At 35.5% G+C, this 26338-nt stretch overlaps 1 protein-coding gene across 1 annotated transcript in view; it reads left to right on the plus strand.

The window, feature by feature from the left end:
- The window catches only part of LOC150106349 (protein slit-like), a 427776-nt gene that overhangs the window by 396109 nt on the left and 5329 nt on the right, over positions 1–26338 (plus strand). Inside the window, exons 30-34 of the mRNA XM_090392392.1 lie at positions 4490–4706; positions 9824–9963; positions 10754–10847; positions 12049–12788; positions 19151–19360. Coding sequence (XP_090248518.1) covers positions 4490–4706; positions 9824–9963; positions 10754–10847; positions 12049–12788; positions 19151–19360 — 1401 coding nt within the window. The remainder of the gene's footprint in view (positions 1–4489; positions 4707–9823; positions 9964–10753; positions 10848–12048; positions 12789–19150; positions 19361–26338) is intronic.

The following is a 26338-nucleotide window of genomic DNA, read 5'->3' on the forward strand; positions in this document are numbered from 1 at the left end:
CGGTGTAGTAGGGATTCAGCGCTTTCTTTAAACAAACGTTCAAATTTATACCAACATCAGTGAAGTGAACATGTTTCAGACCATAAGATGTTGTGATTTGTATCTATTCCGTGTTGTGCCAGGCCAGATTTCTCAGATTTACTGTTGTAAATTTAATGTAAGATTGATGTTCTTGTAATCTCTTTTCTACAGAGTGTCCAGTTTGTCTAAAGATGACAATCAAAAGGAACTTGGTAGACACCAGGGAGAGCCAGAGGAGAACTTCGGAAGATGAAAATGATGATAATTTGTTGACAGGAAGACAGTATAGTATTTCTTAAGAATTCTGAAATGTAAGGGATTGTAACACGACGTACTGTTTCCTTGTGATTTGAGCAAGGCTTATAGGAATTAAAAAGCTGTTGTGTGGTCCTTTCTGAGAAGCCATTGAATTTCGCATGTCGTTTAATGTTTAAGAGTTTCTGCTGTAATAGTTGTGGTGTCGAACAAATAGTATGAGCAAGTCGCAATAAAGTTTTAATAATTCAAGTCTTCTGCGATGGATGGTGAGTGGATTGCTGTGGCGTCCAATGAAAGTAATTAATTCACTTGATGGCGATCGGAGGAGTAGAATATCTAAAAAGGATAATTTGCTGTCTTTTCTATTTCCATAATCTAATTCATCGATGTAGACCGTTTATATTAGATTAAAAAAAGTAGGCAATTTTTCTTCATGATGGGCCAGATAGCAAAAACGTAGTCTATATAACGAACCCAAAATGAAGGTTGAGGGTATATGGGCGAATAAAGGATGTCTCTTAAATGTTCTAAATAAAAGTTAGCGATTGCGGGGGAGAGTGGACTTCACTATGGTTCCTTCAACTTGACTTTAAAACTTATTTTAACAAATAAAATATCCGGAGTGCATAAAGTCGAACAATTTCACTATATACTGTACTTTTGAAAGTAGATGTAATGTATCCTCAAGAGGAACATTTGTGAAGAGAGATTGTAAAACAAAGCCTAACCATTATATTAGTGGGCTGTAGGGAAACATTTTTTACTTTATCTAGAAAATCTGAAGAATTTTTTTTATATAAATGAGCAGGACAACTCTAACTTGAGCTCTCAATAGGTGTGCTAAAAATTTGGCTACTCGGTAGGTAGGTGAATCTGTGCAGTCGACAGTTTGAGGAAGAGGAATTGTCTACCATATGTAAACCATAGAATCTAGGTTTAGCAAAATAAGTTTTTCTGTGATGTCTCCATCGAGGCTTACAACTTCATCCTTTCATATTCCCTCGGTTATACCATTGCGCTGTTTTATGATAACATCATGCTGCTCTTGCTTTTTCAAATCCATCCGTTGCCCGCATTCTACCTTGGAATTAACAATCGTCGCAACTGATGATGGCCTGTAATATTCAGACAGAAATATATGGCTTTAAATAAATATTTTGCTTATTCCTTGCGTTTCTGTTTGTGTTAATTAAAAGAAACATCTCATGGCACAAGTATCTCTTAAAGAAAACTAATTTTTATTGTGCAAAATCAGTTTTGAACATTCACATAATATGGTTTGCTGTGAGTGAATCAGTGTGTTACATAGATTAAACAGCTCACTGTTACTTGTTATCGAACTAAGAATAATAATATTGTGACTAGCCTATGTTAAAAAAAAAAAGATTAAAAGCTTACTGGAGAGATGTGTTACGACACTTTTTAACAACTAAAAATAAGGTTATTTTCTAACAGAAAGAGAAAATTCACAAAATAGAATACCAGTATTTCAAAATTTTCTGTTTAGCACTTTCCTAAAGAAAATTTCTGACCTGTTACTTCAACATTCATGCCTCACACCACGAAATCCTACGTTATTTTCTGTAAATAACATAGATTCAAAGGAACTTCCGGTAAAGGAATTCAAGTTTAAATAATTATCACATTACAGCACCAATCAAGTACATTATACAAGTAATGGTGGCCCCATTATTTTAAAAGAGAAACGGTACAGCATGATGTTGTTTCTAAAAATAACTGCAAACTATTAATGCAGAAAATTTGCCAGACATTGGCTTGATGGATGGCTTTCGATTCAAACACGAAAATCAGTTTGGGAAATGTTAAATCTTGCAAATTACCTTTTCAATTTTTGAATATTCTAACATTTGCTTGGGTGTTTTCCAGTGGCACGCAAAATATTTGGTGTCGCTAGTTGCTCTCTTTGATGTTTAAAAAAAAAAAAAGAGATAAAGACCACTTCTGGAAAATCCTTTGTTTCTGCAAGCAAAAGAATGTAAAAAGGCATTCAGTGATAGATTCCACCTTTATCTTTTAAGCCCTTCCATTTAGCTGGCGTAATTTCATTTCCTCTGGAATTCGAACCAAATTAGAATATTGACTTCTTTCGTGCCTCTGATATGTATCATAACTAGCTCGTGCCAGTTACAAATTTCTCCACCACCACCTAATTAGCGCACCGCCTCGCAGACAGTGATGCACCCGATCATCGTTCGCCACAGAGAACGGGAGAAAAAAAGTTAATGAAGTGGTGGACTGGAACACCTGAGCTGTGTATACTCTTTAAGAAAATAACTTCTCCAAGAAATTTAATGCTTCTTTTTTTTTCTCTCCTGCAGTCAATTTCCATCTGTAGTTTTTCCTTTTTGTTATTCTTTTTGTTTGGAAGGCTTTTACAAGACTTACAACTCGTGGCGTTCTCTAAGGACTTTTATCTCTACAGAAGCTATCGTCCATCTAATCATACATGGATGAAAAGTGCAACTGTTATGCCTTTCTCTACCTGTTTCTTATGTTTTAAAATGTATTCCGTTATTACCTTGTACTGTACAGTATGGTGGTGTATATTCTCTCATAACCATGTTTGCCACAAAACATAAACAGCTACCGATCGTTAAAATAGGAACAAGTCACAAAACCAGCATGGCACAATCCAGACCACACAAAGATTAGAAAAACGGCAATTCCAATATTCTGTCACTAAAAAGCCCAACAACATAAATACGATAAGTTAATGCCACTATCTTCGCAAAGAGTTGACTATAGATTCGAATTCAGTGAGGTTATACTACCACATTATTTTTAATCCTAACAATTATTTATTACTGTATAATTATTATTATTATTATTATTCCTGACAATAATAGTATGCTATATATTAATATACCTTTTTGTTAAGAGATATTTGCAGTGTTCTCTGTGAATTTGTGACAAATATGTAATATTATTCAAATTCTTAATTGTACATTTTCTCTAAATTAATTTCATTTCATAAAATTAAGAAATGAAATTGATTTCACGGCATACTTACATGAACCGAAGAGGGCGCTATGTGCTAGTAATAATAAATCATTAGTAAAATTCAATAATGATTCAAATGCATATTTAATAATATAGCAGAATTTACGTATAAATTAAAAGCATGTAATTTCAAACTAATTTGCAATTAATTATTAAAAAACTTTCAAATATTAAGTATTGAAATTATTGTCTCCTCTTAAAAATAACATTGAATGGTTTTTATCTCGGCAGAATACTGAACTATCCCCTGTTATTGTCTTCTGCTTTTTGAACCATCAGATAAATTAATTGCGATTTTTTTACACGGAAATGTATATGATAATATTCTTTACAAAACTTTACAAAAATGCGATACCAAAGGACAAAATAGACTTATTAATGTTAGTTTCGGTAATCAAAATAGTTGCACTATTTCCTGTGAAAGAAAGATTACAAACATCTTGTGCGCAGCAATACATCAAGAGGTACTGTACAATGACTGACAGGTTTTTAACTTCGCATTTAGAGAGCATATGACAACCAGAAGGTAAGATATATTTTGGATCAATAAACGTAAATATATTTAAATTTTCAATGAAAACTTATTATTTTTTTTTTAATTATCGACTGAATTTTTATATAGCTCAAATTTATTTGATGTATTTACTAAGGTTCGAATGCTTTTAGCTCAGTAAAGATTTAACAAAATGAATCTAAATGAAGATTAATGTTTATTTTTTCACTTGATGTTTAATTACCAGTTCTGAAGCTGTAATATATTGCCGCGTTGTTGACAAATAATTGCTAAATTATTTTCTCTAGCTAAAAGCAACTGATCGGTATGCGTTATAAGATTTCTTTAATCGTTCTTATTGCAAATAATCATTAATTAAAATTCTTCCTTTTCTATCTAATGAAATATTTAATTGCCTATTCCATAACTCATTTACTCAAATTCCCATCAGTGTTTTATTTTGAAAAAGGGCAAATAAATTACGGATCAAGGAAAGAGAAAGAATCGAGAGAAGGTGTTTGATTTTCATTATTTTATAGCAGAATAATATTGAAATAAAAATTCTACAGTGTTCATCAGGCTAAATTTCATTCCCCTCCCCCTTTTTTCTTTCCCTTTGTGTGTGTATTGATAGATTACAAATACCTGACTTCTGTTCAAGTTTCTGATTTAAATATGCATATTTATTTACTTCAGGTAAACACGAGCCTTACGTGTTGGCAAAATGCGATGCATGTTACACCTTTCCCTGCCAGAATGGAGCCACGTGCGTCCCCAAACCCCTAAGAGATTACCACTGTATCTGCGAACCACGCTATCACGGTCGTAACTGCGAGTACATTATCGACGCTTGCTATGGCAACCCTTGTGAAAACGGAGGTACATGCAAAGTGCTCGAAGCTGGAAGGTTCAGGTAAGGAAACAGCCTTAGAGTTGCGATAAACAATTTCCAATGTATTGCGAAAAAGCAAAAGATTTATTCTGTTTGGTACTAAAGTAGAACTGTATCAGAATCAATACGCTGCAAAATATTCCAACTAGGCTTAACATGGTTGTGCTTTGATAGCAAAAAAGTGCTATCGCGAGTGAAAATAGTTAATTCATTTCCCCTCCCCTCTCTGAACAATTGTCATCATGTTAAGAGAGGCTTAAAAAGTTACAATAAATAAAATATAGTGTAGAATTTTTTTTTTTTTGAACAAGCTATGCATAGTATTTAAGGGGTGATTCTCTTTTAATACTAAACAATTGTAGAACCAAAAATGATTTCTTACGCTTTACTAATACTAGAAGTATTCGAAATAAGGGGAACGAAATTGTTGCATTGATTGAATTTATTAGTCCCAAAATTGTGTATATATAAGCGAGACATGGTTAGATGACGATGACATCCTGACAGGAATAGAGATGAACGGCTATAGTATTTTTCGTGAAGACAGACAGGAAAAAGGGAGGAGGAGTACTGTTAAGGGTAGCAGATGAGTTGCACCCATCTATGATAGATTTGCAAGGTTCAAATAGTGACCGCAGTTTTGATGCAGTATAGTATGAGGTGGAGGTCAGCAGAATGAAATATTTAGTTGGCTGTTGCTATAGGCCTGGTAATATGGAGGGTAATGGGAAGGAAATGTATATGTAAGTTAACCTGGCTAGCAAGAAATGAGTGATTATTATGGGTGACTTTAATTAGGGTAATATAGACTGCATCTAAGGACGAATAAAATGAATTTCAGGAGTATTGGAGAGACAATTACCTTAGACCAGTGTTTCTCAAACTTTTTTCGACGACGGAACACTTTACAAATCCTGAAATTTTCACGGAACACCTTGGTTGTTTTGTAATTCATAAATTAATAATTAATTGGTAATTTAGCCGATTTTTTATTAATCAATAATTGATTATTAATGAATAATTAATTAAACATCAATTAAACCATCATTGAATTAATTTGTGCTGACAAATTAATTTAAAAATGACAAATTCCAGAACTTCTCGCGGAACACGTATTCACCTTCCGCGGAACACCGGGTAAGAACCACTGCCTTAGACAGTACGTAACAGAGGGTAAACGAGGATCAAGGGTATTAGATTTTATCATCTCATCAGATGATGATATTATAAAGTGGGTGTCAAATCTTCCAAATGTTTGCTTTGTTGATTTTCAGAAGGCATTTGACGGTATCGACCAGAAAGTGACATTAGCAGTGCTAGAGTCCTATGGAATTGGCAGAAAACTGATAACTATATTAAAAGATGTTTTATAAGAATGCAGTTGCAGCAGTTAGAATAGGTAATGATTTGGAGAAATGGCTTAAAACAAGCAGAGGTACTAGACAGGGGGGGGGACTCAATATCACCAAGCATTTTCATCGCACATTTAGAAAGAGCAATGGATAAAATGAAGGAAGATGCAAAAGCAATATCAGCGCATGGGATGAGAATTAACAATCTGAGATTTGAAGATTGAGAATTAGGTTGACAACCAGCGGCGGCTCGTGGCTTGAAATCGTGAGGGGTGCTGCAACTTTCGAAATATACACACACTGTAAGTACAGTTACGTGTTTGGATAAAATATCAAAATTATGGTAAAAATTAAAAAAAAAATTAAACATGAAAAAATATTGTTTATTATCGATAAAATTATACAGTTTAGTTTAATTCAAAATTACTTAAAAATGACTATAACAAATGTTGTCTTTAATTGTAATGTCCAAATATTTAAAGAGACGGGAAAAACACGGTAAGCATTACGAACACCCTACTACTGGCACAAACTGCATATAAACAACAGTGGAACTGCGCCACGGACAGTGTCGCATTACGCTAATAGCTCGCATCTCACTATGACGTGCATATGATTGCGCGCGTAGCAATATGATACTGTGGTGAGCACAGTGCTGCTAGTGTCCTTCCCCCTCCTAAGTGCTACAAGATGGATTTTTATTATTTTTCATACAAAATAAGAGAATTGTATAGGATTGTTGATGATAAAATTAAATATTACAAGCAAATATAAATACATTAATAAATATATTTATATATCGAGAAAATTGGGGATGCTGCAGTTCCGCAGTGCCTGTGCACTAGCCGCCCCTGTTGACAACAGAAAAATACTTTTTGGTGGCCAGCATGGGTTTGTTAAAGGAAGATTGTGTTGTAGCAATCTGCATACTTATTATAATAAAGTGACAAATGCATTGGATAAGGATGTTGTACACACAGTGATATATTTAGATTTTGCAAAGGCCTTTGATAAATTGCTACATGACAAGCCGGTAATTAAATTGGAACGGATGGGCTGAATAGTAGATTAGTTCCCTGAATTGGGATTGACTGTCTGATAGGTATCAGCGAGTTGTCTATGGAGGAGCTATATCACAAGAGAGGAAAGTTACTAGTGGTGTACCCCAAGGGTCTGTTTTGGGTCTATTGCTGTTTAATTTGTGTGTACATGATATTGGGAGAGGTCTGAATTGTGATATGCAGATGAATGCAATGTTGGGAAGAGCTATCAGTAGGGCGGATGCTGTGGCTTTGCAAGAGGGTTCGAATACACTAGCCGCATTGGTAAATGAGTGGGGATGTCAATTCGACGTTGCGAAGTGTAAGATTTTGAAATTTGGGAAGCAGAGATGGGATGTAGAGTACACAATCGGTGGACATATCTTGGAAGAGATAAAGGAGATGAGAGATCTGGGATTGATTGTGGACAGTGACCTCAACTTTCGGGGACATGTTGCTAAAATTGTGAGGACAGCACAGCGGATAATGAGAATGATGCGGAGGGCACTGACTTGTAGGAGTAAAGATGTTATGGTTCCCTTGAATAAGGCTTTGATCAGGCCACACCCATGGATTACTGTGCACAAATTTCGTCACCTGGTTTCAAAAGGATGTATTGGAAAGGTCCAGAGACGATTGAATAAGGTTGAATGCTGAGTATGAAGACAGATTGAAAAAAAATGCAATTTTCAAAAATTAGTGGATATGATCGAGACATATAAGCTGTTAAGAGTTTTGGCATAGAATGGATGAAGATAGGGAGAGAACAAGAGGTCATCCCTGGAAGCTATATAAGGAGTGTGGGCAATGGGGAAGAGGAGCATGTTTTTTGCATGGAGAGTGGTGAGTGATTAGAATGCATTGCCCGAGAATGTGGTGAGCGCAGAAACTGTGTGTGTAAGAGTGGGACCTCCCACGATGAGTCTGTTGACTCCTTGGAGGTTTTAATAATAATAATTAAAAAGCTTGTTAGCGTGTCATCTAAAGCATAAGTTACTGCACATTACGACGTGCCATTCGTTTTTTTTTTTTTTTTTTTTTTTTTTTTTGAGTGGAACTAAAACAGAGATGATGGGGGGGTATTATTGTCTTTCATTAAAGCTCTAGTGAAAACCAGTTAAAAAATACTGTTACATAGGGGGGGGGGGGGCACTTCAGTCTACTGCACAATTCACCATCTCCAGTACTTAATAAAATAATTATTAAAAATTATAAAAGATTGAAAAAATATTATTGATAAAGCCTCTTAACTCTTCTTTTGATAATTAAAATTATTTTAACAAATTAATTTAGCTGTTTTACTCACTAATATTCCTTTTATAAAATGTTTATTACCATTATTACGTGATAAATCCAAGGACTCATCGTGGGAAGGCACACTACACAACTCACCGTCCAACCTACTTAATCCTCCAGCAATACACTACCACAATCGTATTTTTGTCTATAAATTGCGTGTGTTCTCACGGTCAGTTTGCCTGTATGCGGGATGAAAAAATAGAATTTCCGGGAGGGAAAAAAATCTGCTAAAAACCAGAAAAATAATGTTTGCATATTATTAATTTTTATAGTTTATTCATTAACTGAGTTTCATTCTCGCTATAAGTTCAAAGGACGCATTTGGAGGATGATGGGGAGGGGGGGGGACTGCAAACTTTATCTTCTGATGATTTCAACAGTTTTCAAATGAATAACTGCACATTGCCACAACAATATTACGATGACATTTTTTTTCTTTTTTAAAATAGATCTTGGAAACCTCACTTTAGTTACAAAAACTAAAATATTATTAAACTTTGGAATTCCCCCCCCCACACACACACACCCATGGGATACTCCAGACAAGTTCCCCCTCGCTTCTGTAATGTGGCGATGATCAAATGGTGGCTACTGACTGAATCTAGCCCCTCATTTGGAATTAGAATAATGGCTGAAGCGAATAAAGCCATTAGGTATTATGTCTGTCAATTGTGTATGTTCTTCAGGCTTGTTTTGTGGAAGGAAATATGTTCCATCCCCAAACCCTCGTGTGAGACCGGCCTGACAGAATCTGTTCTTCAATATCGTTCGATTCATTCAAGAAAATAATAAAAAAAAAAATAGGGGAGGGTTTCAACTTGAATACTTTCTGTTTTTCTTATTCAAACATTGTTGGCTGTGCGTGATTGATTTATATATTCGTTATATTACAAGAAATTGGGGTGTGATTCTCAATCCGGTTTGCGATCAATGAAAAGAGAAATGCGAATCTCATTAATTTTAATTATAAACATGATTAATAAAAGGATCTTTGTATAGATCATACTGCATTAATAAATGCAGGACAATTATGTGCTAACTCACAAATAAAACCGTTGACAGTGCATCCAATGCCTTTTATGAAAAGTGTTAAGAATGGCCTTAATTTAATCCTTCAATAATTAAGTATTTCGGTCTTTTACTTTAATGGCGCTCGATCGCTAATATTACAATGCGCAATCAGTTTCGTATGTTCACTCAGCTTGAGGCTTTTGTACAAAAGCCGAAAAGTCTTCCGATTCTCCTCCCGTTCCGCAGCCATTGCATAATTGGCAAGCCTAACCATCTGTTACCGGTCGTGCGCGCACATACGCATTACGGTTTCGGTAAAACAAACTTTCAATTGAAGTTTAGTTGAACAGTTCGGCTAAGCTATGGATAATTAATAATTGATTGTAATGAGAGTTTGATACTTTCTGTTAATTGAGGAATAATAACTTATTTTCAGCTGTCACTGCCCAATCGGATTCGAAGGAGACAGGTGCGAAACGAACAGGGACGATTGTATTGTGAACAAATGCGAGAACAATGCCACGTGTGTGGATCTCATTGAAGGATATGAGTGCAAATGCAACCCAGGCTTCACAGGTAAGCAGTGGTTAAGTGTTTTGAAACAATTTCTCATTCGCAAATGATTAATGTGCTATTCTTTTTTAAATAAACTAAAATTTATTATCGGTAAAAATTTAATAGCATACGATATGCATAATTCACCTAATAGATGACACATTACAGACCATTTAGATTTAGTGATTCTGATTTTCTTTCAATTTATTTGCTAATGTGAGCTATATTCCAAGTCGTATTTCTCGACAGCCCAGGAACTTACGGTCTGAAATCCCTTCATCTACTAATTTAATAGTTTATTGGTTTGCTTGATTATTAATTCCATATAGCGCCGAAAGTGTACGCTATTGCCTCGCACGTTGTATTATTCTTAAGTATTGCAACAAATAACTAAATTTTCCCTGAGGTGTTTTAGTAAGAATTAAACAACCTTTCTGTTTTTAAATCAGCTTCACTTGGCTGTTAAAGATGGGTAAATTTCAAATGCATTTAGCTCTGCAAGAGCAGCCTACAAGCTAAATGAAGTTTCCAACTAGTTAAGAATATTTGTAAGAGTATTCTTCTAAAATTACTTCCAAACTGTGTGGAACAATTTTGCATACTGAGATAGATAACACGAATAAAACTATTCCAACAAATCTATACACTGAATGGCTAAGTTTAGTTATTTCCCATTTATTTATATATAGCATGTAATTAATCCTACAATTCATCTGTATCCCTTTAACATGAATTTTTCTTGTTCAAAAAAAAAAAAAATTAAAAAAAAATCGTAACTCTTGTATGATTAGAGGATATTTCTCTTAAATAGGTAACTACTGTGAAAAGAAAATCAACTTCTGTTCAAAGGAATTCAATCCATGCAAAAACGGAGCTTCGTGCATTGACTACTTCACTCATTACAGGTAAACTAATCGCGCTTCATTTCTTTTATAGTCATTCCTAGAAAAGCTTTATTTGACTCAACAGAAAATGGGGAGATAATGCAGATGAATGCGAAAATTCAGTTGCTTATCTTATTCATATATTCCTGCTTTAAATAGTATTTTGTTAACGCTATAACTTAATTCGAGTTTTAAAAAATGTAAAATATATATGAAACATATAAAACAATAAATATTCTGTACTTAGCTAATAGTTATTCCTGATATCGCGTAAGTAGAGCGGGTGGGGTTCAACAAAGTGAACCCAGCAATCCTCCCAGATCTAATGATTGTACAATTGCTTATGCCCAATATACTTAAGATGAACTATGGCGAAGCCGAGACTAATGGACAGGACCTGGTCCGCGGAAAGACAACTCATTTCATAAATAACATAAGAAAAGTAATTATCATTGCCATTCTTTAAATTAAAAGTGGTTGCAGTTAATGGTATAAGAATTTTAAAAAATACGCAATACATAATTTTCTTTGGTAAGAAAAGCGAACTTCGTTGACTATCACCGTCTTAGATCTTGGTTAAAAAAAGGGAGGAGGGATATTTTCCCCCTATTCAATCATAGGAATTAAAGCGCGACTTGTATGCCCCTTTCTCAATGGAAACCAACTCGATACAAAAACCCATCTGGCTTCTTTCTCCACTAATACTTATGTTTGGAAGGATTACTATTGCTGCTTCTTCCATGATTTTCAAAAGCATTGCACGGATATGATTATTGAGCAAAAATTTATAAAAAATCAACGCCAATTTAAGGGCTATTAAATCTCTGTGTTTAGATTTAAGCATGTAGGAACTATGAAAAACAAAAATATATTACCGCGAGATCGTGTGACTTAAAAAATATGCATTTACCGAAGTTGTCCATGTTAATAATTTGAAGTGCTTTTTATATTGTCAAACTTTTGGTAGATGATACTTTCGAAGAATTTACTTCACTTGGAAACAAAGAAATTATATCATGATTTTTTTGTTCGCTGTACAAAATCAACACAATTATTAAAGCGTATTTATTTAACAATATTTTTAAATAATTCATTTAAATGAATCGAAAATCATATTTTCATTATGCATTTGATCCTCCCAAACAAAAGAAGTGAAGTTTATTGCCCATTTATCATTCTTCGGTGCTTAATTCTGTATTATCTGTTTCTTTTTCTTTTGTAGTTGTGCCTGTCCTGTAGGTTTCTCTGGCGAGAATTGCTCTGAAAACGTTGATGACTGCCTTGAACATCTTTGTCAGAATGGCGCCACCTGTATAGATGGCGTTAACAGTTACCAATGTCAATGTCCCGACGGTTTCGCTGGTACGTTCTGTGATTTGGCACCCATGGTGGCAATGCTGTATCCTCAGACGAGTCCATGCCAGCAGCATGATTGCAAGCATGGTGTCTGCTTCCAGCCTAGTGGGGCATCCGATTACGAGTGCAAGTGCTCTCCAGGTTTCACGGGGAAGCGCTGTGAATCGTTGTCAAGCGTCAGCTTTAGAGATGGATCGTATTTGGAATTTGACCCACTTCAAACCCGTCCAGATGCTAACATAACCATTACTTTCGCTACGAGACAAGAACACGGAGTTATGGTATACAACGGCCAGTCTCAACATCTCGCCGTCGAGTTATTCAGAGGAAGGATTCGGGTCAGTTACGATGCAGGGAATTATCCGGTTTCCACCATGTTCAGTTATGAGATGGTTGCTGACGGAGAATACCATACGGTCGAACTTTTAGTGATACAAAAGAACTTCACCATGAGGGTGGACAGAGGAACCTCTCGTACCATTATCAATGAAGGTAGCCAAGAGTACATGGAAGTCGTCACTCCATTGTACATTGGAGGTGTAACAGATGATATGGCAACCAGCGCTCTCAGACAGTGGCATCTGTGGAACACGTCCAGTTTTGAAGGTGAGTGTGAATCATTCTAATAATGATATAAAACTGTGCTAAAGAAATCTATAACATGTCAAATATCTTGTAAAATTAGCCTTTCATTTTTCTATAGACTCAATTTCGAATAGCAATACGAAATTGAAACGAATGTGACATCAACACATCTTTAAAAAGAAATTAAAGCAGTGTTAGAAGTACTTCTGCGCAACACCTTGATGGTGCTCTTAAGCGTGAGGGAAGGCATTTGTGGTGACGTGTAGTCATTTATCCAGCACTGTAGTTTAAGTGTGATCTCACTGCTTGTTCTTTATAATAGTCCCCACCCCCCCTCAAGACGAAAGGACGGATACTCAGTAGGATTAACTACCGTGACTGAGCATAGAAACCGTCAAATTCATAAAATATTCACTGAACTATTCTTCACAATCTAGGAATTGTGTTGCACTGTTTTTTCTATAAAAGACCATCGTATCTGGTGAATGATGAAAGGCGAAGTCATTTCATTTGCTGATTACTGTTTGTCAGGGATTCATTACGAGGACGATCAAGCCATGATTAGGCCAACAGACATCTGATGACTTGCATGAATGATATGTTCCAAAGATTGAAACCTTTTATTATTATTATTTAATCACCCTACTAGTCATGACCAACATTTTCCCTCTTGCCAAACATGGAAGCGAAGCTTGAGGTCGTTCATGTTTTCATCCACAGTGGCCGGTTTAAGTACAGAATGCAGACATTATGACTCAGTCACATTTATCACTTACCATAAATTTTAAAACTTCTGGATCAGTCCCATAAAACCCATTTAGTAACTTGAATGTTTCCATCGTATCCTTCTCTTTCCTGCCTGTTGTTAAAATTTGTAACCAAACCTTCAGTCTAGAGAATTCGTGCTACAGATAAGTCCCAATCTTTGTCGCTCGCTAATGGATTTTTTCTCTCTCAGTGGGGATTCAGTGGCACTCTGCCACTGAATCCCCAAGAAACACTGATCAAATTTATATATTGTAGTCGAATTTTATTATTTTAAAATAGTTATTTTTGAATGTACAAAATAAAATTTTTATTGTAAAATAGTTACTTTTGAATGTATGAGAAAAACAAGTAATTCTTAAGTATTTTAACTCGTCAAAGATAATTAGACAAACGATTATATGACCCAAAGCAATAACAGAAAACAAAATCTTTTTTTTTTATCGTTTCAGTAGAAGACTTGTGCTGCCATCTATTAATGAACATTACAACTCCCAAAACTCGACTCAAGCTTAAAATTCAATCTCACTCAATCCTTCTGCAAAATAAGTAAATCCGCCAAAAGGCTTTACACGTGCAATTAACAGAACATTATACACTCGTCTCTTAGTTGCTTCAGTCGTAATCAAAACAACCTAACTGTTGCGCAAAGAATCCGATCAACTCGGTTGCAAGAACAGAAAATTCTTAAATTAATTAGAAGTATGGAACGAACAAACAAGTTGAAAGCGTCCCTTCGTGTGACTAGACTACTTTTAGTTATGTATTTGAGGTAATGATAAAATGCATTTATTCATGACATTATATAATACTTATGAGTCAATCGGATCATTTACAAACTATTGTATGTTTCCATTAAAAATAGTAGCTCGAGTATTATATTCAAACTAAGAGATATTTGCATAAAATGCGACACTAGTAATATTTTATTATTTTTCCATGATACCTCTCTAAGGAGCCAAAGCTCATCGCTGGAGGGTATTCTATACCACACAACCCACTAACAAGTTTTTTTTGTCTCTTAATTGTGATGTATTCTCAGGCCGATTTTCCTGTATGAGAAAGGGGAAACCATGCTACCACCGTATGAGTTCGGATTCAGTTGAAATAAAAGCATTCTTTATATATATATAAATGCTTCTTAAATGAAATTTTTGATTACATTATTTTTTATGTGAATTGCACTACTCATAAAAGGCAGTTATCCTGTAGTTCATTATTATTAGTACTTGGGTAGGCTAAGTTTCAGGTCACCTGGAAACTCTTTTCAAACTACTTTACAATGCCTCCAGTAAGCAGAATAATGGTCTCATACTGGCCAATCAAATCATTACAAATATCCATAGCAAAATGATATATCAACCAAATACACCTGGTTGATATATCATAGCAAAATGAGCACTCATTAACTGAACAATCTCATTAGCTTCTGACACTCGAGACCATCTGCATTCAATAAAGTTATTCTTTTTCTTTTGCCTTGCAGCATAACGATAAAATTCTTTTGGATTGCCTTTAGCTTGCATGGCCAATTTCTTTTCATACTCCGATTTAGCTTTCCGCACAATACTCGTTATATTCTGGCTCTGCTTTATATATTTCATAACTCCTCTCATTCTCACGATATTCTTTCCACATCATCTTCTTGTTGTTGTGGATCTCTTGCTTAATAAGGTTGTACATCCATTTCACTACCAACTTACTTATTCTTCGAACACTACGGATACATTCACATGCCACCTTTTAAGCACTCTTTCAAAGATTCTATGCATTGCTGACATTTTTCCCATTCAGTAACTGATATCATGGGACCAAAGATAATAATCTTTTCAGTAGATCATAATTTCCAGCTTTGTAGTTCGGCATGTAACCTGTTTTAATGGGAACATCAATGTAATTAGATACTTTCCAAAAAGCAACCGGTGATAAAATAGTCATATTCTTAACAGAAGTCCCCCCCCCTCCTTTCCTTCTAACGCTATGAACAAATCTACCTTTTGACCCCGAGTTCCTTTCACATGCTGCTTGAGATGCATTCCTCTTCATTCTCTTTTCGTGAGATTTCTCCTCTACTCATTTGGACTTAGTCATCCCTAATGATCACTCATTTAGTCATAAGATCAAAATGTCGATGCATTTTTTCGCCCCCTGCAACTGAACCGCCAGTTGTCCCTATCCAGGTTTGTAGCAGCATCCCACCGTATATTTCATTCTGTTGGCCTCCATTTCACAACAGATGGCCTCAAACTCACCGCTACATGGGATTGTTACCATCATTGTTTTCTTGTTTCTACCCTAACTGAACTTAAGTCGTCTAACATTACTAGTACTCCTCTTCTCTTCTGTCATTCCTAAAAATAGTATACCCATTACACTCTATCCCAGTTACCATATCTGATTCTGATAGCCAGTTTTTACTAATGCGAACAATCCTGGGCATCGTATTCAATAAAGCAACGAACTCAGTCCCTTTGTTTATGATGTTCCTGACATTTGTGTAATAGACATAAAAAATTACCACCTAACCTATTCTTATAATTAAATATGCAATCTAATTGGTGTTGTTGTAGAACTTTCTCTTTTCCCTTCCCAGACATTATTATTATTAAGAGAGACCTCCAGGGAGGCCACATACTACACACACACACACACACACACACACACACACACACACACACACACACACACACACACACACACCAACTATCATACTTATTCTTGAATTCATTCACACTGCTCGCACTCGCAACATCCAGGACCGGTTTTATCATTAGGAGAACCTAGGGGCGGTAATACTTCGTGGCGCCAATTTTTGCTACACATAGGGGAAAAATTACAACCTTCGAAAAAAATTAGTAAAAGCCTTGATTATTAATAAAAAAACTGAAATAAGTCAAGCCGTCCTGGTGCTCGCTGATGATTCTACATTCTTTTTATAAATATCCACGTGTGTGGTGTGAGTATGACAAAATATATATAGAGAGAGACAATGTATAGGGGCACCTATATTTTCTTTGCCTAGGGGCATCAGATACTCTCGGATCGGCCCTGACAACATGCAATGTTGTGATCATGCACCACCCTCAGAGAGAAAAATCTAACCTGCACACCCTTCTTGGCCGTCCTCTCATCCTTTCTCCACCCTCCATAAATTGAAATCTTGTATGACTCTTTCAGAAGTTTGTCTCAAATCACCCCTCTTTCTCCTGGTTGCTAGTGTCTGCAGTCTACAAATCCTCAATCTCAAAACGCGAATTTCTTCTAGCATAATCAGTATTCCACAATCCTGATATCATTTTTAACACTCTCCTTTGTACTCTCTCCAATATATCAGAATCACAACGGAAACCAGACCTGCGCACAATAGTCCAAGCGAGGTCTTATCAAGGCCTTGTAAAGAAGCAAAATAACATCTTTATCTTTACATGTAACATTTGTTTCAGTATTGCAATTATCTTTTGAGTTGTATTTGCAATCCTTTCCTCTTGGTTCCTGAACTTAAACTTCCTATCTACTAATACTCCAAGATCCCTAGCCTTATCAGTTTCTTCTAGCATAATCCCACCAATATAATACGATATTGGACATCTAATTACGCCAAAGTGAATGACTTTACATTTACTGACATTGAACTGACACCCATTTTCCCATGCCCACAATTCCAGTCTATTTAAATCATTCTGCAGACTGTATATGAGCAGCATTCCTGATTATCCTACCTATCTTTGCATAATCAGCAAATGACTATATGTCACTTGTCAAATCCTTCCCAATATCATTAATGTACAGATTGAATAACAGTGGACCAAGCAGATCCTTGTGGTACACCACTTGTTACCTTAAACCTTGCAGACCCACACGTATACCACTTTTTGATGTCTGTCAGTCAGCTATCCTCTTATCCATGCTAGTATTGTATAACCCAAACCCATTTTCTCCAATTTATGCAGCAGTCTGCCATACTGTATTCTGTCAAAAGCCTTAGCAAAATCCAAAAGTATCATGGTGTATCCATTCCCCTTGTCTAGTTCAATGGTAACATTGTGTTATAGAATGTGAGCAAGTTGCTAGTAAACCCATGTTATTCATTGCAAAGTGGATATTCACTGTCAACCCATTTCTGAATGCTGGCCCTAACCAATTTTGCCAAAATCTTCACCACCACTCCTGAGATACTAATTGGTCGATAGTTGGATACATCGGTCTTTGCACCACCCTTGTACAATGGAATTACCATACATTCCTTCCATTCCTGTGGAATCTTCCCTGTTCTGAGACATATTAAACATCCTGGTCAATCTCTGATACGTCTTTTCTGCCATCAAACACACACCTAAAAACTCGCATCCATTTCTTCTACATAGCAAATGATTCCATGCATAGACTATCTTCGCCCTCCTTTACTCGATACTGTCATATCTAGGTAGCAATCCTATAATTTTTAATCTCCCACATTTCTTTCTCTCAAACTATATTTGTCGCTACTTAAATTATTAGTTTTTGCTAGAACTACCATTTCTTTTATTTTTCTTTTCTAATTGCGTTTGTCATATCTCTAATTTTTTCCCCCTAGAAACTAAAGATTCTCTCAGTAGGTGCAAATTTTAAGAATGAATTACCATACCATATCATCTATTTTTTCTTAATTTTAATTGATTTACCAAGTTTCGTTAAACGTTTTTCCACTTTTTCTAATTCTCTGGTCGATTTTCTTTAATAGAGATATTTCCATTGGCAGATTATCCTCCGATAAATTATCATCATCACTGCAGCAACGCTTCTACTTATCGGGACAAAGGCCCTCCTCAGTAGTAGCAACTTGAACTTTGCCATGTTGTGACAAATTTTCGGCGCCATTCTTAAGAGTAGTAAAAACTAATATTTCTACAAGTATGTTATTAAATGCTGTAGTACGCTAAAAACTAAAATATACCAATATATCTAAGAAGACACTCAATAAATCGGCAAAAATCACCGATCTTTCAGGAGCTTCCTAACAGCATGTCTTTTCACCAGATAGCCACGAACCCAATAATTTATAATGGTAACGAATCAGCAAAAGAAAGATCTTTCTCTGATACATATAAAAGAAAATCGGATCAATCAGCAGTTCTCGAGTTTTAAGCGAACAAGCAGATAGATACAAAAACAAATTCGCGTTTTATTATGCATCTGGTAGAGATATTTGAATCCCTGGAGCTGTAATTTGTTTAATTAAATTTGTTAAACAAGTCGGTCAAATAAGATCGTCACTTTCGAAATTAATCAAGTTGGCTCATATAGAATTATCTTTTGTTTTCTAAAAACTGTAGCACTGAGCCAGAGTTTATAAAATCGATTCAAACAGGCATCGATTCACCGCTCCCCCTGGATTGTCCAACGCCCCCAGGGGGGGACCGCCCACTTTGGGAACTAATGGAATAGAGAAATGTTTCAGCCATTTCCTGAGTTAGTCAATCTTTGGCACTGTATATTAGAGCAATATACAGGATTGTTCCTGTATATTGCTCTAATAAATATTCGTGCTGTGTATGAATATCTTCTTTCTACAGTGATAATCTTTTTCTGTCATTAATAAATTGTCGGTAACATTTGTACGTTAAATATCTCTGCTGTAGGTTGCATGAAGGAGATGTATGTGAATGGCAAACCTTTAGACATCATGGTCGCAAGAAAGCAGCAACGAGTATCTCCAGGATGTTCAGATTACGACGACCCTAAGCCTTGCAAGAATGATCTCTGTCAAAAAGGACAGTGTGTTCCAGTAAATCGCTACAGTTATGAATGCCGTTGTCACAAAGGATGGAGTGGACCTTTCTGTGATCAAGGTATAACTAGCATTACAATTAGGAGGTAAAAGGAAATGTGCAAGAATAGTCTGCTGTCAGTTGAATTCTTAATATTGGGTAAATTCTGTAACCAGACAGCAAAATGGTTTCCTTTATGCAGTTTACTTTTTTTCATAATGTTTCACTTTTTACAAATCTGCACATTTCTTTTTATGTATGAATGGTAAGAAAATATATCAAAGATAATGCAAAATATAAAAGTACTCCTTCAGATTTATTATTGCATGTATGTAACAACAAAAACCTACCCCCCCCCCTCTGTATCAAGCAAATACTTTTTGAAAGAGTTTATAAGTAGGATTTAGAAGACTTGCGTACGAAAGCTCTTTTAGGATCCATCTAGTTTATTATCAAATGAGTAGACTGTTGTAGAAAGGATCTCAACATCATAGCTACAGCACAGATGGTTACTTAGACAAAAGTTACCAATTATATGCAAGTCTATATATCTTCAGTTGTAGTCAAGATAATGGAAGGATTGATTATAGATAAGGTTGGACATGGGATTCTTTATTATGTTCAGTACAAGTTTGTAAAAGGTGGGTCTTGTTTCAGCGATATACTTGCATTTCATGATAAGGTGGTGGATAAGGGAAAATTCAGTATACTAGGACTTTGCAAAGATATTTGATAATTGCTACAGAAGATGAGAATGGATAATAGATTGCGTAGACGGTTGGAGATTGGCTCTGAATGATACTAACAAGTGTACAATGGATGAATGACTCAAATTTTAAATTTTCAGATAATGAAAACGTATACTAGAATACAGTATTAATTATATACAAAAAATGTAATTACTACAGTCGTATATTTCGAAAATGTCACACTGCCATCAGCAGGATCACAAAATACAATATGTGCATGCAACCACTAACACTGAGCAAATTAGGCTGAAGAAAGGCAACAGAAGTTGGACCTAGAGTTCTAAACGGTGTCCCCTAGCACAGCGCTTCCCAAACTGTGGGCCGCGGCTCCCGTTGAGGGGCCGTGAAATAATGAAAACAAATTTAAAATATTTTAAGACTAAGTAGATTTTTTTTTATCTTAAAAGAAACGTATTTAACTTTTATTTCTTTTTTATTTTTTATATTTTAATGGAAAAATTCACACATTGGTGTTGGTTCACAAACTTTGCTTCCTGTGTATTTCGGCGCTTAATGAATATTAATAAATATTGCTTATTCATATGTTTCATTTCAGAGCAGTGGTTAATTGTATTTACTTCGGATGCTCTCCAGGGAAGTTCCAAATCTTCCTGTCCCTTTCATCACGCGCTCGTAATCAGGGACTGTTGATACTGACTTTATATACATATCAAAACTCGTTTTATATTATCACTGTCATCCAAGCTAGTTTTCTGTTACCAATAAAAGTTTCGCATATACTTCACACATGAAAAAAAAAAAGGTTTAAACAAGTTCATGTGGGGAGATAGTAACTCGCTTGCAGTGGTAAACAACACGTCCTCCCTTTTATTTGCAGAGGCAATAAAAACAAGTACTTTTATTATGCCAGTGAATAAGGTATGAGGAGACTGTGTAATATATTTCTCAACAAATAGTGCAATTAGAGACAACTGGGATAAAAACACACTAATGAATCACATGACCTCTCATACAGAAACTATGCTGTATTGACTGAAACAAAACCATATGTTGCATGGGCAAACACAGTATCTAACTAAAAACTATTGTTGTTAATTAGATGTGTGTGAGTTCGATTTCCCAAGGCAGCAATAAAATTCAACCGAACGTGTTAAAACTAAGTAATATATTATATATTACTGAATATGAATACGACATAAATGAATGTTATGGCAGTTTCATTTATGGAATTCGGTTGAAGAGAGTTAGCATTTCAACTCAGTTGTCAGCCATGCTTTTATCTTTCGGTTGCGCGATCTTTTGTTAATACCGCACCAATGATATCCACGTTTTAATAACCTGCCTTTGCTGTCTGTTTCGCGTTAGGCTTAATGTAAATGGAGAAAAGTCACAAAAGAGAAAAATGTTCCTGATCCGGGAATTCCCTTATTCAGGTAATATTCACTAATTTCATGTTGCCAGTATCGGTAAATGGTGATGTTATTTGATCTATTCTACGTTAAAAAATTTGAACCTGAGATGGATAAGTGGCTGATAAAAAAAAAAAAAAAATCCCGCGAACAATCAGAAGCAGAAACAGACTTAAAAAAAAGGAATAGTATTTCATATTTTACCAGAACAGCCTGCATCGTCTTCAGAACAAAAACATGTAATATATGCATTTGATTTTTGCAATATTCGCTGTGTTTTGTATTGAATATAAATACAATAAATATTATAATAATATATGTCTCTATTACGATTTTTTTTCGATGGGGCCGTGAAATATTTTAATTTTTGCAAAGGGGGCCCTGACCTCCAGAAGTTTGGGAAGCACTGCCCTAGCAGACTAAATTGGGTTGATGATCTTAAAATGTATGCTTCCCAAATTTGTTGAGGTTTGAAAGTTTTTCAGAGCTGAGGCTGACTTGAGAAATAGTCTTTCGTACCTATATTTGTTTCAGCGTATCCTGTGTCCAAAGCACGGTCAGCAAGTTTTGAGTGGTTGTATTGGTGGAACTGGATGTAGTCCTTGTGTTCAGATATCCTGATATTGGCTGTCCTGCCTGTTTGGCCATAGTACAACAGTTTGCAACTGCAAGGGACCTCATATACTTCTGGTAGATCTTTGGTGGAGTGGATAAGAGATGCCAATTTCTTATTTGGTCTGCAACTGATTGTAAGGTCATATTTCCTTAGGACTTTTGTTAATTTTTTGGGATGGGCTCAGGATATACGCAATGGTGACAAATCTTGAGTAATCTCTGCTTTGAAGGGTGAGGGGAGTTGCGGTTATATGGTTTAATATTTTTTGAAAGTGTTAAGGATATGGTCAATTTCATTAGTTTGGGCACTGTTATCTGAACTGATTAATTTTTCCCTGTTATATAGGGTTTTCAAAATCCCACAGTGTTCGGCAGAGGGGACTGCTGGTGAATTTTCATGCGTGTTTTTGATCAGCTGTAAGTGCGGCACCCATCTTATGCAATGCTTTTTCATTTGCAATTCTTCATGCAAAATATATCCTACATCCTACACGTCATGCACTTGATCAATGATTTCTGTTGTTGTTACACTTTACGGACGTCCTTCATGTGGATCGCCTTCAAGGCTGGTGCGGCCACATTTAAACTTGGCAGCCCATTTCTTAATTGGCGAAAACAAAGGACAAGAGTGCCCATAAACTTCGAATGAATTTCATAACCGCACGATACTCAATTTTATCTATTTCAAGAAATACAGACAACACTTTTGCTTCAGACAGCTGTATAAAACAAACTGCTTGATAGAATGACTTGCAATTTCATATGGATGCTTATGACAGATGTACCAACTTAGAAAAAAAAAATTGTGCCGATAGTGTTGCCATCTATGGTTAAACCCGAGAACTTTTCAGACGAACCTTGTAAAAGCAACAGAATAATAAATACCAGAGGATAAGGGAAATGCCACTGTGATTTTAAACAACTCAGATAAGTTTGCCTCTTTACTTCTGGATCGTTCTACCCACCTCCCTATAGACTATGATCACACAAATCAGAACACTCCATAGGCTCCTTAAAAAGGTTACTGCTTGGCCTGTGGAAGTTACAGACTATAGTGGGAACACACCTTCACACATAAAAAAAACTCAGCATACTTTAAATCCAGTATAGAAAACCTCACTTCAATACACTGACATCTCCTCTTTATTCAGTAATGTCCCACTTAAAGCAACTTAGACCTCATCCAAGCCATATTTCCTCCTGATATATATGTCCTATTTCAGTTCACCATGAACTCAGGCTATTTTGTTTAACAAGGAAAATTAAAATTCTACAAACGGATAGAGGGGACTGCAATGGGTTCTTCACTCTTTCCATCCCTGACCAACTTCTTTATAGAACACCATTGATGAAAAAGCCTTAAACTCTGCCCCACAAAAACCCACTATGTGGATAATGTGTTCTCCATTTGGCCTGGATACACTCCACAATTTCTTAACACACCTAAACAATCAACACCCCAGGATCCATTTTACCTTGGAATAGGAAAACAACAACTATTGCTCATTCTTACTCTGATTACATGCCATTCTGATGGATCCCTGGCATTCTCCATTTACAGAAAATCTATACATACATTCTTCCTCACCTCCCAACAATATGGGATTATTAAAACCCTATATAACAAGGCAAAATGAATCAGTTTGGATAACAGTGCCTGCCCTAACACTTTCTTGACCAATGGCTACAGCCCTCAAAAAAATTAGAACCATGTAACTGCAACCCCCCCCCTTCAAAGTAAACATTACTCAAAATCTATCACCATTCTATATATCTGAGACACATCCAAAAATCCTAAGGAAATATGACCTTACAAACAGTTACAGATCACACAAGACATTGGCATCTCTTATCTGCTCCACCAAGGACCAGCCACATCCCTTAGAGACCTACCAGGAGTATACCTGGTCCCTTGCAGTTGCAAACTGTCCCACTATGGCTAAACAGGCAGGAGAGCTAACATCAGGATATTTGAACACAAGGATCTGGTTCCACCAATACAGCCACTCAGGACACAATGGAAGATGGTCACTATTACACTGAAGCAAATACAGGTATGAAAGACTCTCGAGTCAGCCTCAGCTCTGAAAAACCTTCCAAACCTCAACAAATTTGGGAAGCATACATTTTAAGATCATCAACCCAATTTAGTCTGCTAGGTGACACCATTTAGAACTCTAGGTCCAACTTCTGTTGCCTTTCTTCAGTCTCATTCGCTCTGTGTTAGTGCCTGCGTGCACATATTGTTTTTTTTTTTTTTTTGATCCCTGAAATATAGGACAGTATTAATTTGTTTTTTTTTTTATAATTAATATTCTAGTATATGTTTTCATTTCCTGAAAAATTAAAAGCTTTGTGTAACCAACATATAAGCTTATCTACAAGAATGATGAATGTTTCAAGATTTGTTCTTGAGTCTCTTGCTGCATAAGTTGCACTTTGGAGTGCAACACCTTGTACAGATATAAGCATGTGTATGGTACTGTAGTGCAAAGACTACTCATCACATTGCTGCTGTGAAAAAAGTAACAATAAGGAGGTAGTTGTACCGCTGTATAAAGTATTGGTCAAACCATACATGGACTACTATGGATGCATTGGAGAAGATGCAGAAAAATGAGTGATTAAGTGATTATCAGGACTCTGGATGTAAAAGAAGATGATATAATGTAAGACAGAGAATGTAAAATTGCACAGTTTAAACTACGAAAATAGTCAGATGGAAAACATTTATTTAGGCATAATTTTCAGCAAAGCTAATATAGCAAAGAGCCAGTGAAATATATATAGAATAGAATAAGATAGAAACTAGTCAAAACACTAAACCAGCAGTATTAATAGAAATAGTTAACTAAAGATTAGACTACAGAGGAGGGTTTGAGAAAAATGAGAAAAGACGGCGTCAGTGGTACCGTCCTATTAAAAATGAAGATGTAAATTTTGCATGAATGGAGTAGAGCTAATCTAAAGTTGTAAGGTTACTTAAATAGAATTGGAAACAAAAGATTAGTAAAATATGCTTGATTGGTAGGAAGACTACTATGTAATATTTAATATTTAGCTTTCTAACTATATCAGTCTAGATTGATGCAGTTAGCTGTGCATTAAAAGACTGAAATTATATGGCATGGGTGACCAAAGCCTGGCTCATGGTGTTTGCTGCAGCTCTTGAGGCAGTTTGTTTTTATTGTGTTTATCATAAAAGGCAAAAGTTCATGATAAATGCATGTATTTTTAACAAAGACCCTAACACAGTGGCATAGCTAGAGCTTTTGCTGCCCCCCTCAATACACACCAAAAATACTACAAAATTAAAACACTGTTTATAATATGATGTAAAACTTTGAAACATACTATTTGATTTTTAAGACCATGGATTTAATAAAAATTTATACAAATCGTCTACTAGTTTTGCTAGCTGTAACTGTCTAGCTTTGTCAAGACGAGACAGGTTATGCTAGTATTAAATGCAAACAACAAAAGAATGAAGTAACAGTTTAAAAACAGTTAGACAAATTGGAGAGCACGAAGACTTAGTTATTGTTATTAAGTCGCGTAATTTAGTGAGTTGTTTTTAAACCTATCACAACTACAAGACAGTTATTAAGATCCACTAAGGATAGCGTCGCTTTCTACAAATACGCAGGTGTTTATAGCATACCATGTATGTGTGGACTTACCTACATAGGCCAAACTTCAAGAAGCTTAGAAATTTGAAAGAAGGAACATGTCAGAGATGTCAATCATAATAGAACAGACACCTCTGGGTTAGCACATCATTTCTCAACTTCAAACCATTCAATAGATTGGGATAATAGTTCCATGCCATATATCGAAGATTTTAGATGTAGAACCTTTAAAGAAGCTGCAGTAGTCCTACAAACAGCAAATAATATTAAAAGACATGTGGAAAAATCTGTTAAATTCATTAAGTTTAAAGGTACTAAATTACGTGAGAAGTTATAAAACGCGCCTTATGTGTGTGATGTCACGCATGCTCTCCAATTTGTCTAATTGTTTTTAAACCGTTACTTCATTCTTTTTTTTTTTTGCATATAATACTAGCATAACCTTTCTCGTCTTGGCGAAACTAGTAGACGATTTGTATAAATGTTTATTAAATCAATGGTATGTTTCAATTTTAATGAAAAGGACCAAATAATTTTCACAAGTAAAACTTTAATTTCAACATTCTAAAATGTTATTTTTCTTGCTTTTCTGTTAGACTTCACCAATGTCATCGACAATTTTGCTATTTCATAGTAATGTAGATAATTCTTAATCAATTTTATTTAGAAAAACTCCTCTTACAGCAATTGTGAGGA

Source organism: Typopeltis vanoorti, chromosome 5, assembly GCF_054136105.1.
Source record: "Typopeltis vanoorti isolate ZY-2024b chromosome 5, IOZ_Tvanoo_1.0, whole genome shotgun sequence".
NCBI lineage: Eukaryota > Metazoa > Arthropoda > Arachnida > Uropygi > Thelyphonidae > Typopeltis > Typopeltis vanoorti.